The sequence below is a fragment of the Poecilia reticulata genome, linkage group LG17 (genome assembly GCF_000633615.1).
Source record: "Poecilia reticulata strain Guanapo linkage group LG17, Guppy_female_1.0+MT, whole genome shotgun sequence".
NCBI classification, from domain to species: Eukaryota; Metazoa; Chordata; class Actinopteri; order Cyprinodontiformes; family Poeciliidae; genus Poecilia; species Poecilia reticulata.
Window position 1 is genome coordinate 28,390,153 of NC_024347.1, and position 16,525 is coordinate 28,406,677.

The window sequence follows — 16,525 nt, forward strand, 5'->3', positions numbered from 1 at the left end:
TTTGTTCAGTTTCCTGTGTTTGTCCTTTTCTGTCCTATAATTGGTTGGTTTGGTGTAATTGTAAGGTAAATGCATGTTTTGTACTGACAGCATCCATTCAGTAGTTAATAGTTTGCTGGTTTCTTTTCTTTGTGTGACTCTCTGTGCCAGATCTAACATCTCTGCTGATTAGAGGGACGTAGCCACCATTAAAGGAGCAGCACCTCTAACTCAGGCCGTTATTCTCTCACCATTTTTACTCCTCGCTGTTCCAGTTTTGGATAATCTGCAGGAAAACTCTGCAGTCAGTGAGTCAGAAAAGCTGAGCACAGAAAACTGTTTGACCCCTTTGAGTTTTACTGAGAACAAAACAAAGGAGATGATTGTAGATTTCAGAGCAAACAGAAACATGTCAAACACTTTGCCTGTCAGGGGAAAAGAAGCGGGAGAGCAAAAATATCTCTTCACCTTGACATAATACTGGACCAGAGACGCAACAGAGCAGAAACCCTGTTTGCAGGAAGATGCTTCTATTAGTCTGTGGTGGAGAGTGATCTGCTGATCATCATCATCAGAATGATCCAGTAAATTAAAACAGAAAAAATAAATCTGGTTCTGTTGGACTTTGCTCTCCTTGAGACTAGGAGACAACAGAAGTGTCTCCTGTTAGAAGCTTCTTCCTTCAGCTGTAACATTGGGTGAGTTTAGACTGCAGCCTGTAGTGACCCAACTCTGATTTTTTTGTTTTGCGACCTGTATCCGATCTTTTCATGGCAGTGTGAACAGCACAGGTCGGATTCTCATATCCGATACGTATCCGATTCAAATGCGACCATAACGTCCAAGTTGTATTCATCAGAACTGAACGTCACTGATTCTCAACAAATCTCACTATTCTGCGTCCTGATACGCGCAAGTGGGAAGAAAAATATCAACCATGATGGACTATATGAGGATTAAATTATTAATATGCTGCTCCGGTTGGACAACAACTTCAAATATGTGAGTTAAGCTACACCGTTAGCCTCCATGTTTACTTCCGCAAACACTGAGCTCTTCTTCTTCTTTTTATGGCGGTTGACAGAACACTTAGAATGCTGACGCTATTGCGCCCTCTGCTGCGCATGCGGGACACTTCAGGTCGTTTGCCCGTTCACACTGAGGAACGCATACAGGTCGCATTTACTGGCAGTGTGAACGGCCCCGGCAAAAACATCGGAATTGGGTCACGTCAGGCTGCAAGGATCTCCTGTAATACTGACTGATACAGGAGATCCTTCTTCCTTGCAAAGTCCTCACAGTTTACAACAACTCAGTGAAGAAACTTGGTTAACATGGGATTAATAAAGTATCTTTTTAAAACCTTATTTTTTTATGGAATATGATTAAATATTGATGGGGGGCAAAGAAATTAGACAAAGTAGTTCTCATAAAAGTTTTTCTTTAAGCAGATGTTACAATAAAGGCAGAGGACTCAATGAAACAAGAAATAGTTGAACAGAAAAGATGATGTGGGAGCAACAATTAAATTCACAAAGAACATGAGTACTGAAGAACATTCAATTTGTTTTCTGACTCTTTTTTTCTCCCCCATCCAACCCCAGATACAAAGAAACACAAGAATTACTTTATTTTTTTTTTTAGACACATAATAACGCTTCTTTTTCTTGCCTGCCTGAGGAGGAACATGAATGGTGGGAGTGCTGTTCATTCAGAGTTTTCTCTTTCTGTTTCACAGGTTTTGTGCTTCAGTCTTTTTTCTTCTTCTTTTCAGCACAATGGACTCCTGTCCAGCCAGAAAAGTGGAAACACCACAGCTCACAGGTTTGGCTTTTCTCTTTCATTTGGAGGGAAAGAATTTAAACGGAAAACTTTCTGATAAGCCTCAAAACGGATCGCATCTCAGGGAAACAAAAGAAAAAAAAAACAAAACAAAAAGCTCTCCTTTTGTACGGCTCCTCTTTGACGGAGTTGAGGGTTGAAAGAGGAACCAAGGAGGGGGTTCGTTTAAAACCTCAGCGGCTTTTTTGAGCTTCTGTAAGACTCCAGATTTTAGGTGGAGGTCAAGGAGTTGGACAAGAAATGAAGGAGAAAGCGATTTTATAAGAAGTGATGTAGAATTTAGGAAATAAAATAAAGCTGGGGTGCTTGAGGAAGCCAAAGGAAAGCTGAAGCTGAGAGCCAGGCAAACTGTTAATCAGCTAAAATAAAAAAAATATATAAAAAAACGCAACATTTCAAAGGGAATTGAAAGAGAGCTGAAAACCTCCAACCACTTCATGGGCTTTGTAAGAGTCTTAAGAAGAAGAGAAATGTGGCCGGTGGTGGCGGGGGGATGTGAGGGGCGAGGAATGGAGCGGGCCTTTCAGAACCAGAGCAATACCTCCTCATCTCCGATACCTCACCGTAACTCCTCAGAAAATTTACAATTCCCTCCGAGCAGCTGGAGCAATCAGCAGAAAGCAAAGGGCTGCGGGAGCCGGGATGAGGGGAAGGGAGGTGAGCAAACAAAAAGGTTCAGAAAGATCAGAGCGTTTTAGAAAGCATTTTCAGAAATGTGCAGAAATATAAATCACATTTACACCAATCATCTTTTTTTTTTTTACACAATACACAAGTCTTGATGTTAAAATCTAGCAAAACAACTTTAAGTAACTGATTCCAGAAACGGATCCAGAACAAACGATTTCAAAAACACCCACAGGTTTTAACTGACACTAAAATAAATATATATATATATAATTATACAGCTTCTATGGGATGCAATGCTGACGCTAGCAATGCACCATGTTATTAGCTCGTTATCTTATTGGGATGTGCTGATCCAAAACATGATTATCCTAAAGAAACGTTTTGTAAGTTGCAGCTGCGACCTTGACGCTGCTCTGCATGCTTTGTTCTGATTAAACCACAATTACATTAAAACTTCTACTTGTCTTCTCTCTCTGTGAAGCGATGATTGAAAGAAAAGCATGAATTATGTAAAGATACACTGCAGCATCGAATCCCAATGTTTAAAATGCTCCAGATTTATCCTACTTTCCATCATGCTGTTGATTTATCCACTAATAAATCAAATTCTATCCAGTTTGCTTTGGCAGATTACAACATGCAGGCTCTTTGGGATCCACCAGAGGGCGCTGCCTCACTGACCACACCCATAGTTCCCATGTTACTGATGATTAATCCGTTTTCAGTTTGAATTTGTTGCCTTCAGGATCAGACTTAACAACAGTTTGGTTACTTAAAGTGAAACTGACTGTCCTCCAACACATCTGGTACAGATATGTCAGTTTGTAAAACCTTAAATTCACATTTCATGAAAGCAATCTCCCCAGATTATCCTGTTTGGGATCATTATAAAGAGCCGATGATGAGCCATCGCTAGTTTTCCACTAGATTCTACCATGTTTGCATTTTCAACATTCTGCAATCTGGTTGTAAATTTCTACAAGACCTGGATTCTGATTGATCCGCTCAGATATGATCAAATCAAATCAAAAGCTTGACCTTCGATGTGGATTTATCACTTATTCAAAAAGTAAAACAAGCAAAAAATAAAAACTACATTTTGAAAACTTGAAGAATAAAGAGAGATGAAAGTTTGTCTGAATAAACACAAAGCAGCACACACATAAGAAGAAGAAGAAAAATGTGGCAGGGTTTTCAAAAATAAAACATAAAAAGTGTAAAATTCATGTTTGTTAGCCCCTTTTACTCTGACACCTTCACATAAAATCTAGTGCAACATATTGGATCTAGAGTCACAAACAGAGTTCACCTGTTTGTAATTTAATGTCAGTATTAAGAATCAATCCATTTTATTTGATGATGTAAGTGCTTTACATCATAAAAACACAAAAAAACAATTAAAACGTTAAATTATTCCAAGAACACAAGCAGACGGATCAAAGAGAAAGTTGTGCAGAATTCTTAAAGCGGCGTTAAGTTATAAAACATCTCAATGTTCAATCCATCTAAGGTGAAGAGTTTGGCACGACAACAAACCAGCCAGTTCATGGCTGCCCAGTTCAACTGAGGCAGGACAACGAGATTGTTAATCACAGAATGTAAGTGGAGGAGCTGCAGCGGGCCACAGCTCAGGTGGACAACCGAAAGCAACAACATGAGTAACAAAAATGCTTTTACAACCGATAATATGTTTCTGCTGTTTGCAGTTGGAGTTTTGTCTTTCCAGACAGACAGACAAGTGTGTCCTGTACCGACCCCCGCCCCGGGGCCCGTCCTGTCCCTCCCAGCTCGGCCCCTCGGTCTCTGTCCTGTCCCTCCCAGCTCGGCCCCTCGGTCCCTGTCCTGTCCCTCCCAGCTCGGCCCCTCGGTCCCCGGGCACGTCCTGTCCCTCCCAGCTCGGCCCCTCGGTCCCCGTCCTGTCCCTCCCAGCTCGGCCCCTCGGTCCCCGTCCTGTCCCTCCCAGCTCGGCCCCTCGGTCCCCGGGTGCTGAGGAGCGTGATCACAGTGTGACAGCCTGGGAACCGACTGCTGACCCTTTGATGTGGAATTAAAGACGCAGGAGCTCGTTCTGCCACAGTGGCAGCGCCACCATGGGACACAAAGGAACACAAAGATTATGCAGCAGCATTGTGAAACCACTGCGGCGCAAACTAAATGTCTCAGATCTACACACGATGAACAACCTACAAGTGAAAGCTAATTCTTTTTCATTTGTTCCTCGCATTGAGAAGACTCAGTCCCGTTTCTAAAACTTGAATCCTTGCCATGACAATATGCTGCACAAAGTAACCTTTCGCTATCATTTGTCAACAAGCAAGTTGTCATTTTTTTCTGAGTCTGAAGCCAGGAGAAACGTTTCTGCAGCGATTTGTGCTTTGGCTAAACAAAAAGGCCAGATCATTTTGATCCGGGTAGTTTTTAGTTTTTCTGAATGAATTTTGTAAGTATCAAAAATAAAATCATTGGTCAGTAAAATTTCACAGAGGGGATAATAACCTTGATCTCAGCTGCAGAAACAAAGTCCTGACTTTGTTTTAGCCGTCAGCATGTAGCCTCATTTGGTAGGATTTTCTTTTGGGCCCAGAATGTGAAGGTGAGCGCTGAGAGTTCTTCAGGTTCTCTGTTGTGTTGATTGAATCAAAGACTTTTCATCAGACAACAGTTTTAATAAATAAATGAAGAAGTCTGCAGCACTCTTATCTTGTTAAGTAGCATAAAGAGAAAAAACAAACTGACAGAGATGCTAAACTCAACAGCTGTCACACTTTTTACTGAATCTGGATTGCATAATGTAATCTCTAGTATAAAAAACTAAAACACTTAGACTGTGTTTTAGCATGTTGTAAAAGGTGTTTTACAACATGCAAATCAAAATGTGCAACTAGAGTTAACAAGTCATTAGATCCGGCACTCCAACGTTAAGCACTGTTAGCATGGGTGCAAATTAAAGGAAACAGCAAATAACGGCATCACTGACCTGCAGGGATACACAGAGTTTGTCACATGCTTCATTAGAAAATGCATACATGATATGACTGTTACCAAAAAACTCAAGAAACGTGGAAAATCGAAAACCATGGTTGACTGGGGAGAGTTTTCACTGCTGCAGGCGCTGAATGCTGCTTTTAGATCGGAGAAGCAAAATGAGTCCTGAAGGCAAACAGGCTGTTTGGGCCGAAGCTCAACAACTTTTAAGGATGATTAAAAACTATCAGTAGCTGTGTTAAGGATCCAGCTGCAGCTGGTCAGGGTGAAAGGTCATTTTTACTCCACTCTCTGTTTACAGCCATGACCACATCACAGCCTGAGCACCAACAAATCCACCAAGTTAGTAGATGGGATAGTTCAGCATTAGAACACGGATTTTCTTAGCTTTCTATCATTTTAACTTGTTTACTGATCTTCCAAAGAAAAACATCAACAGACGGCATCAATCAGCATCTTTCTCATACAAATGAATCCATTGAATCACCAATGCAGGAGCCGTTTGTTTTCTGCTGCTCAAAGGGTAACAAGCAACACAACTGAGTGTTTTCATAAAATGTGACATTATGTTTGCCTGCTAATTGCTGTAATTATGTAATTAAATATCATTACTGGAAATGAAATTGCCTGATTTAGTCCGCAGAAGACAGACATGCTGCCATGGTAACGTCTCTCCACGGCAGCAGGAAGGAAGGACATGGAGGCGGCGCTCACCTTTAGCCATCCTGTTGAGGACCATGTCGATCAGGATGTAGGTCCCAGTTCTTCCTGCACCGTCACTGGAGGGCGGAGCAGCAAAGGATGGACAGAAACAGGCATCGGTTACATCAGCGGATCATTTCGGGTCAGAAAATTCATCAAAACTTCCTTTAGATTACATTAAATCAAAGACAAAAACATCATTTTATTGAATTTAAAGCAGTAAATAAAATCATCCATCCATCCATTTTCTTGCACCCTTTTTCCCTCAGTGGGGTCAGGAGGGTTGCTGGTGCCCATCTCCAGCCAACATTTCGGGCGAGAGGCGGGGTCACCTGGACAGGTCGCCAGTCTGTCATCGGGCAACACAGAGACACACAACCACGCACACACACACTCACACCTAGGGGCAATTTGGAGAGGCCAATTAACCTGACAGTCATGTTTTTGGACTGTGGGAGGAAACCGGAAAACCCGGAGAAAACCCACGCATGCACAGGGAGAACATGCAAACTCCATGCAGAAAGACCCCAGGCCGGGAATCGAACCCAGAACCTTCTTGCTGCAAGGCAACAGCTCTACCAACTGCGCCACTGTGCAGCCCTAAATAAAATCAAATGGACATTTTAAATAAAAACAAACTACTACCACTACGAGTGTAAAGGTTGGGGTTCACAGTGTTCTGCATCAGAATGAAGCCATCAGGTCACCGCCTTGTTTTATTTTCTTTCCCAAATTTAAGGATAAAAAATCATCTGGAAATCAGAATCTTATGTTTGATAAGCGCTCCAGTTGGTGTAATATCTAAATGCATAATCAAGAAGTAAATCAAGTTGAACTGATGCATGCTAGAATAATAAATATAAGGAAAGGCTTCAGCATTATTTAGCTGAGGCTGTGTATCATGTAATGCATTAGATTTGCAAAAGCTTGATGGGTTACAGAATTAATAGTTAAAAAAACCTAAAGATGACTCAGTTACTTATTTAATTCAGTGTCAGCACAAAACAATGCTAACCTATTGGTTAGTTTTTATGCTAGTGTTAGCAGTTAGCATTAGAGTTCTGCAGGTCCATTTGATCCACCATCACCTCCTGGTTGCTAAAATGCCATCAAAGCACAACAAAGAAATAACTACGTCTCAAATTCATTGTGAAAAGTTACTCTGTAATAAATAATAGCAAGTCAGAAACCTTAAGTAGGATTCAGTTATTCAACATGTTTTGCAGGAGTATCACTGTTTTGTGTTGCTTTATTCTGGTTGGACGTCATCCGACTACAGGCTTAAGCAGACAAATGAGCTCTTTTTTATGACTTTACTATTTTTACTGCAAGTGGATAAATAGCTGCAGATGTGTGGATTTATGTGGTAAAGAGCTTAGAGTCTTTGGGGGGAAGCTGAAATATGAAGAGCATTTCACTTGAACACCAGGCATAAATACATTTTCCTCTGTTCCACATAAGTAACAGACTGGAAACAGACAGGAAAGATTTATTAGACAAAGTAATGTATTTGGAAATAATATTTTGTACTATGGATTTATTTCAAGCATTTGAAAGTGATAAATGTATAATAAAAGTTTGTTTCAGGAGATGTTGTATCTGGTGTGTGTGTGTGTGTGTGTGTGTAAACTTGTTTATGCAAACTCTTTAGTATCTTTTCCTATAAATTCACCAACCTTCTGAAGTGCAATATGTCATATGCAAACTAAAGCTCGGTTCTGAAGAACCGGATCCCCATTTTTAAGGTTTGAAGTCAAAGTTTTGCAGTCAAAATTGAACCGAGGTGTGAATTAAGCTTAAAGTTTGAGTTACAAATATACCAGGAATGAATGAGCATTGGGTCCGTGTTAGGTGAAAACTTAGAGTTTCTAAAAATGAGTGGAAGTTGATATACAAAGTCCAAATATGGATAAAAGTACAAACTTTATGTCTTTGCCCTCAGAATCAGAATATTTCATTTTGCATTAATTGAAAGATAACATGGAAGCAGACATGCACGCGTGTGTGTGTGTGTGTGTGTGTGTGTGTGTGTGTGTGTGTGCGTGTGTGTGTGCGTGTGCTTTCATCACAAGGTGATATCTTCATCTGATATCCAGAACAGAGCTGAGGGCTGTGAATGAACACGTCAGGCCGTCTATGAATCTATCCACAATGACACCGACAGGAAAAAAGGAGGAAAGAAGGAAAAGTAAAAGACAAGATGGAGACGGACACCAGAAGAAGGATGGAGCAGGAGAGATGCTGTGAGGTTATTGAATTTCGGCATCTGCACTCCTCTGTTCGCTCACTTCTCTTCCTGATTGCTTCACCCTGCTCTCTGTATACATTAGGGCGATAAATGGCACTGCAATGTTGGCTCTGAGAAACCCATTTGGAAATGAAAGTCTCCGCGCTCAGTCTTTTCTTTGCTCTGCCGTTACACAGGGTCGGTCTGCTCTTAGATTCATCAACGGATTATGGGTCCAATTTCATCCTTTGCCTTGCAACTCAGCTCTGTGTCCTGCATGTTTATGATGCACAGTGGGGTTTTTTTAGGTTGAGCTACGAACGGCAAGGTCGGGTACACGCATTTTTAAAAAAGTTTTACGAGTTGTGCACAAAAAAAAGAAACACTTAACTGGATATTTCAGCTGCAAATGGGATTGTTGACCAGAATAACGTCTGGTTTCACCTTGTTTTAGACGAGCCCAGAGAAAATAATTATTAAATAAGAGAATAAACGCAAATGCTTAGCATTAGTTAACATTATTGCAGTGAATGAATCCATTCACAATGACAGACAGGAAACAAGGAGGAAGGAAGGAAAAAGAAAAAGTGAAAGATGGAGAAGCATGGAGCAACACAGAACATTTCAAACAAACTTGGTACATTTGGTTGGTTTTTTTTAGGATTTTCTGATATTTATTAAAGTATGAATTTAGACGTCACAGATTCTCTTCCTTTTCTCTCCTATCATCCAGAACACAGACATAAAACTCCATGACTGCTTTGGCAACCAGGCTAAAGACTCTGTGGCTGAAATGAAAATATAAACGCAGCACAACTTCCAATAAAGATGTGAACTAAAGGTAACTCCACTAATCTTTTAGAATTAACTTAAACTCCGTTAATAAAAGCTCAAATACCAAAAACCTGATCCACAAAATGTACAATAGCTTTGTAGAACCTGAGATTATTAAAATATCGCTCAACCAAAATCAACCTAAAACAAAATTCTCCACTCATCAAAACGTGTTTGTACATTTTTTGTTTACTCCTTTGCATCTGATACACATCAAGGCATCATCACTTATCACAACTGCTGCACAGACTCTACATTAGATCAAGAGATTCAGAGTGAGACGTCCAGTTGCAACACGTTTCAGGACATCCAAAGTGTCCAGTAAGAATCGAGTTTCCACCTGAGGGAAGCACCATGTGATGATGTTACCATTGGTGCAGAACGTCCTCAACATTGGCAGCAGGGCACACGGTTAGATGAAAACCTTTAGAAAGGTAGCAAAGAAGCCACTTCTGTCCAAGAAAAAACACCAAGGATGGACAGCAGGAGACTCGTGCAGAGTTATTTTTTTTTATGATGAATCCTCCTACAGATAAAGTTGGAGCTGCTTTGAGTCGCGTGGAGCAGAAAAGCACCAGAGAGCAGTTCATGTGTGATGAGATCCAAGAGATTTGATCTTTTTCGTCATGTGAATGTTTAAATGCAAACCTCACAGAAAACCAGGAGCCAACTAACTAAACTACAAGAACCAATACAGAGACGATCAGCATCACTGAGGATTTGAATATGTGAGAAAGAATAAACTGTAAATCTGGACTCTATGCAGTAATTAGAAATATTCCCAAACAAATACAATATACCGTCATAAAGTGTGCCAGCAAAGATGAAATACAAATTTCTCCTTTTATTTTATTAATGGCTACTTGTGGACCCATCGGGATAATCAGGAAGATCACGTTTCTGTAGATGGTTTCTCAATAAAACGATTTAATATGCTCAGAAAGGACAGTGTTATTATTGAGTTGGAGCTATTGGGTGATATTAAACAATAAGTCATTTTGTTCAGGAGTTAAATTAATTCACTTCTGTCCCACTTTGTTCTTCCCACAATTTGTAAACATCTTAGCAGTAGTAAATACTTTCCATGACTTTAATGCTATGCTAATGCTACGTTAAACTTAGAAACAAGGACCCAGGTTAATTTGCCCCTTACATATTTCATAATGAGTTCCTGTAAAGGAAAACACCACAGTGAGTTCATGTTGCCCGCTTCAAAAATAAGACTTTGTTGCTATGGTAAGTTGGTGCTAAAACACCACAGAAGTATTTTATGAAGATGTTATACTTGCCTGCAGTGGACTATGATGGGACATGAGCGACCCCGGTAGCACTTATTAACTTTCCTACGAGACAAAACAAAAACAAAAACATAACAGGAAGTCAGTGTAAATGTCATTCGTACAGAAACAAGCTGATTTATTCCCTGATACAGTTACAATTAATACACCTGGAATATTTTCAACTTTGGACCAAAATTCACCTGATCTTGGTTTTAAAATAAAACCGTGTCGATATCTGGCAGTCAGGCGTTACAGTTTTATCACGTGGCTAAACAAAGATTCTGATTTTAGATATTTAGCAGAATCATAATGAAAAAGCAAAGCAGCCCTCCTGAAGATTGTGGTTAAAAGCAGAACTTTTTCCTTAAAGCAGTCGGTGGATTTATAAAAACATGAAGCTGCCGTCTGATCCGGAGCCAGAACGGCTGAGCTTGATCCCAGCTGGAGAGTTTTCTTTTCAAGATGACACCTCAGATTAATTACATTCCACCCGAACAAATTATGTAACGGCAGGCAGTGTGCATGAGCGACGTGAAAAAATTACACCTCAAACTGGCTGCTTTTAAAACCTCTAAGCAGAAACTTTGTACAGTGATTCATGTGCAACTTTTAAACCAAAAACATGGCACTTAAAAACCTGGTTTCAAAACCTCTTATAATAATTTGGAGTAGAGATTAACAATGGCAGTTTATCAATCAATCAGTTTTATTCCCAACACAAGAGAAAAGAGATTGAACACATACAAAGGAGATTACGTTATCCTGCAGCTTTAAAAAATGAAAACAATCATTTTTATGTGTCTGATTAGCTTTCTCCACATCTTTACAGAAGAAAAAAAAACAAAGAAAATAAAAGTTACTGCTTCAAGGTTTCTAGGATTTATTTAAAGGATCAGCTGATTTCATTCAATATCTCAGAGCTTCCAGCGAATTATGAAAGTAGATTTCATTTCAAAGTCTGTAAACCATTTATTTCCCACTTCATACAAAACTTTTAGTTTGAATTTTGCTGAAGGCCAAGAAACAATTTGCTTCTTTTTTTTCCAAATATTTAGAGTAATGGTCTCTTCTCAGGTTCTTCCCAGTGAAAGACAGAAACCCAGTGGCTGCTAGAAGTTCTGCTGCCAACATGATGAAAAATGTCAAACAAATTCATGCAGACGGACAAAAATCTGGTGAGGTGAAAACTTTACCACCGGATGATGATAAAGTATTTTAAGCTGGAATTTTCTCACCAAGGCGGACAAATCAACAGGCAGCAAGAAGACAGTCTTTGCTGCATATTAACTAACATTTAACTATTTGTTTCATTATTTAAAATGAAGCAGTTTAATCCCAGAGAAACATTTTGTATTTTACCCAGAAAAATACCTCACAGACTATTTATTGGTTGTTTGCAGTCAGGGAAAAAGAATCAGGTGAAAATAAATACATTTATTTTTATTTTTTTAAGTTTACAAATTTGTTTCTTAAAAAAACGGAAGCTGAAATTTAATAGGACTTTTAAAAAAGAATTGCACAAAAAACATTTATCTGAATTGAGATCCAAACTGCTCACCTGAACAACTGAGTGGAGAAACTTTATGAAACGGTTTCTGTGCTGAGTGTTTCAAATTAAATCATCTAAAGTAAAATATTATTTCATGACTTCAGTAATAAATATATTTGTTGATTAAGAAATCTCACCACTGGCTTGAATACTTTGATCATTCCTGAAACTGATAAAAAGGAAAAACTTTTAAATTATTATAAACACACAGCAGCGCATTTCTGCCTTTTGTGCAAATACGATTTGATGTTGTGTTTTATTATAGCAGACGAGCAGTAAAATTAATTACACAGATCCACAAAAAGCAAATAGCAGAATCATTTTGTGGGATAAAGTGACCACTTTGCCATTGATTGCTTTTCTTTTCTTTTTTTTTTTTTTAACGAGTTTCCATCTGTAGGACCTGATTAACAGTGGTAGCCTATTATTTTGTTTCTCCGAGTTGTCAATTCTAACCAGACGAAACCTGCAGGAGAAGAAGAATATCAATATGACGCCAATTATTCTTTCTCTGAAACAAACAGGCGGCCAACTGCGTAGGATTGCGTAACAAACGGCCAAACGGAGTAACGTCAACTTTACACGTGAACTTCAGTCATTTTAGGGCAGGAATAAATGAACAACCACAAAGAAACTCGAGTCAATACGTCTCCCCCGTCTAACACAAAACCCTACATCGGCAGAGCTCCCCGAGGAAAATCGCTAGTGACGTTACCATGGAAACAGCCAGGAGAGGATCGCCAACGAGCAGGGTGGGCGGCTGAAGGGGTATGGAAGTAGAGAGGGGAGCTAAAATCAAAGGAAATGCCTTCAGAAGCCAGATTAATGGTCAGATAAAGAACATTTACAGATAGGAGGGAATCGAACCGTAACCACTGTGCAAACTGGGAGAAACAAGTTTAGATTATTGTGGTTTAAAAGAGACAACACAGTGTCTCAGTGAAATTACGTGTTTTTCTTTTCTTTATTCAGTGATTGAAACTGAAGAATCCAGATTTATATTCTGGGCAAATTACTTTCATCATGAAGCAAAAGACACGAGCAAAGAGGTTTCTGTTGTTGAATCAACATTCAGAAAACAGGTCATTTTTTCTCTCTGTTTATCTTGAAAAACGTGATACTGCTGGAGAAATGTATGCTGAAACCTGATTAAAGCCTGCTGTAACATTCAGTTTGGTCAGGTTAGGCCACAGCTTAACGTTCTGGACGTCGCTGCACACAGCAGGCATGGAGAAGAAACTGGACACCAAAAGAAATCCGACAGACAGCGACGTTTCAGGTCATGACGTGTTTCACCAAACGGTTCTGGCAGATTTCATGGAGTTGAAGAAGAAATCAGACTATTAAGAGAGGATGGATTGTTTTTTCCAAAATGATTCCAAAACCCAAAGGACAAGATCCAGTAAAATAAACTGCTGGAACAGTTCAGAATGGGGTTGGCAAGTTTTATACCTATTTATATATTTTTGTTGGGTTATTTCACTTTATTACCCTCAATAAACTGTTTTGTTTTTCTATGTGTTGATCGTTTGGATTATTCGCATCAGCAGGTATGAATTTCTGACTACACAGATATTTTTCCCTGTTTCTTTAGATTCAGTTTCATAATTTTAGCAGCAATGAGGTGATTTAAAAAGTTCTGAATGATGCAGCGTCCAGGTCCAGAGATTTTTAAATCAAATTCATCTTTTATTTCTTAAAGAAAAACTTTCAGAAATAAAACAGAATCATAGCAAGTTTATTTCATTCAAATGCAATTAGAGTAAAACATTTATTAAATTACAAAACTATGTTGGAGGAAGTCCAGAAAGCCACTGAACAATAATGTGCATCAATACTTTACATTGATAAAAGTTAATAAAAGTTCTCCTGTGTCGGCTTTTAATATCTGTGACTAAAATAAAAAAAACTTTGAGGCAGCAAATATTGTCCTTCTTCTCTCCCAGCCTGCAGCCGACAGAACAGAGAGAAGCCTCATCTTTTCTCAGCTCAACGGGTCAGAAGTTTTCAGAAAAGACGAGCAGAAACTCACTGAGGGACGGATGGAGAGGGGAGGGAGAGGAAGACAAAAGAAACCACCAAAGAAAGGGATACATGGTGAGAGAGGAGCGAAGATCGGAGGCAGTCAAGCAAACCAGGAGCAAGCAAAAAGGGAAGAGGTCATTTCAGATCACCGAGCACAGCGAGGGTAGAGAGGAGGAGGAGGAGGAGAGAGGAAGAGGAGTGGTGCATGGTTGTAGAGTCACAGTCTCCAATGATCACTTTTGTGACTATGCAACTGGACTCATATTACTAGCTGCAACATCACAAAAATGACACTGGCAACCGCTAGTTAGCTGGTAAAACAGGAAGGGAGAAGCTGGAGAGGAAGCTCAGTCAGTCTGCTGTGAGTACATGCTGGCCAAAGCGTACAGACAGGAAACCGTCAGCCGTTATCTTCAACGCATCAGAGCAGGGGGGGAAAAAACAGGTCAGGTTTTTTTATTTATTATTATTTTGAAATAACCGCAGTAATAAAAAAGAAAAATATCTCCCAGAACGCTTCCTTCATTGCGTCGTGACCCTGCTGCCCTGTGAGTAAAGGCAATATTTCCAAAGTGATGGCGTGTGGCGACGCCCACCAGGCCCCTTTAGAAAAGCTGCGACTCTCGATATCCCACCTAATTGATGTGCAGCGACACCAGGTCTATATATGAAGCAGGGCTGGGTCTAAATCCACAGAGAGTGAAAGGAACGCTCACTCCTAACAGGTAATACAGTACAACAGTTTAAAAAGAGGTCAAAGGTCAGCAGGAAGGAAGTAGCAGCACCAATAAAAGATTACATGGCTGAATCACCTCAATACATCCAGAAGTAAACATGGATGATATTTCTCTCTTTGCTTCACAGGGTTATGAATATGGTGCAAACAAACAACTTTTATACATTAAAATACTCGTTTTTATGGATTAAGATGGAAAAAATTCAATTTTCCTCTTTTGGATTTTTAAAACCTTTAGATTTTCCAACTCATTTCACCAGGTCAGTGGTAAAAGTTGCATTCATCAAAAGCAAGATGAGTTAGTAAAACACCAGAGTCCCATGCAGAGTGTTGGAAGAGGAGTGCAAAATATTAAAACACACTTTTATTAATATCTTTAAGCATGCATCATGTTCCTGAAATCTGTTCTCAACTTTTTCTAAGAAGTCAAATCGTGCAAAGCAATTATCTCAACGGTCTGGGGGACATTCGTTGACTTATTTCCAATTTCCTGCTAACTGAAGGAGAATCCTGTTGATGAATGGAAGCTGTGTCTGCTGAGTGACGTCACCTCGCTCATCACACAAACCCAAATTCAAAACAATTTAAAAATAAAGGCGCAATGACCAGGTTATATAACTGCATTTCTTTAAAAGCGGTAATTTTTCTTTTAACCTCCTTTTGATTCTCTTTCAACATTTTGTCTTCTGAAGATCAAATCGGCCATCGCTTACAGAGGATCTCTGGTATTATAGGCGGTCAGAGGCCACGAATACATGCAAAGAGCTAAAATCAATAAATGCAAGACACCCATTCTAAAAACATTAATAAACGTCTGTTTTAATAGTGCAGACACTAAATATAGCTTCATATGCATTAATAGTGGAAACCATTTTAACAGGACAACCACATATTTTAGACACGCTGCAGGAAATGTGTTATATCAAATGAAATATGCCAAGTTGTAAGTTCACGTCACTTTGACACTAATCCCTAAAGTTTATTTTCGATGTGTGAAAACTTTAAACACTAGTTGGCACCAAAGATGGAATTTGAAAAAGTTTGTTCTGCAAATTAACTTTTTATTTTATAAGAATTTCCTTTACGCAATCAAAGCAAAGCAAAATAAAAAAAGAGTAAATGAGGACTTCAATTAAAAAGGATTTATTAGACTTATTAGGAATTAAAGTGCAACTTGCAAAAGCTCAAAGGCTTCTCAATCCACATTAAAAGGGAAGAATAAGCACTTCAAATACAATTCAGCCTGAAAGTGTTTATCAGTAGGTAAGCAGAGATAAACATGAAATTGCCGTCTGGTGCCACAGACTCAGGTTGTAATCCAGCATTGTGTGCATTGATGGAAAACGTTTAGTTCTTGAGGATGAAAGAGAAATTGCAGCATCAAATGTTCACTCCAAACCCTTTTGGTTCCTTCAGCCACTCACTGATTCAGAGAAACAAACATGACTGTCTGTGTGGGGGCTGAAGTGCTACCTGCGGAAGTCGAGGAGGGTCCGGCTGGTCTCCGGGACGTTCTGGTTGAGCCAGGTCAGGAAGTGGAACTGAGTGACGGTGCGCGTCTCGTTGGTCTGCATGTTCTTCAGGTAGAAGCTCCGGACCAGAAAATCATCGCACCAGATGTGTTCAGACACGAGGTTCACCTGTCAGATAACGACCAGACAAGCTTAATGAAAAAAGATGATGGAACAAGACAAACACGGCACAGACAGAAGGAGTGCTGTCTTTGATGAATCGTC

At 39.6% G+C, this 16,525-nt stretch overlaps 1 protein-coding gene across 1 annotated transcript in view; it reads right to left on the reverse strand.

Moving 5' to 3' along the window:
- Window positions 1–16,525, reverse strand: part of LOC103479949 (receptor-type tyrosine-protein phosphatase N2-like) — a 30,531-nt gene that overhangs the window by 3,861 nt on the left and 10,145 nt on the right. Inside the window, exons 5-7 of the mRNA XM_017309955.1 lie at window positions 16,263–16,429; window positions 10,489–10,542; window positions 6,151–6,215 (exon numbers count right to left, since the gene is read on the reverse strand). Of these exons, the coding sequence (XP_017165444.1) occupies window positions 6,151–6,215; window positions 10,489–10,542; window positions 16,263–16,429 (286 nt within the window). The remainder of the gene's footprint in view (window positions 1–6,150; window positions 6,216–10,488; window positions 10,543–16,262; window positions 16,430–16,525) is intronic.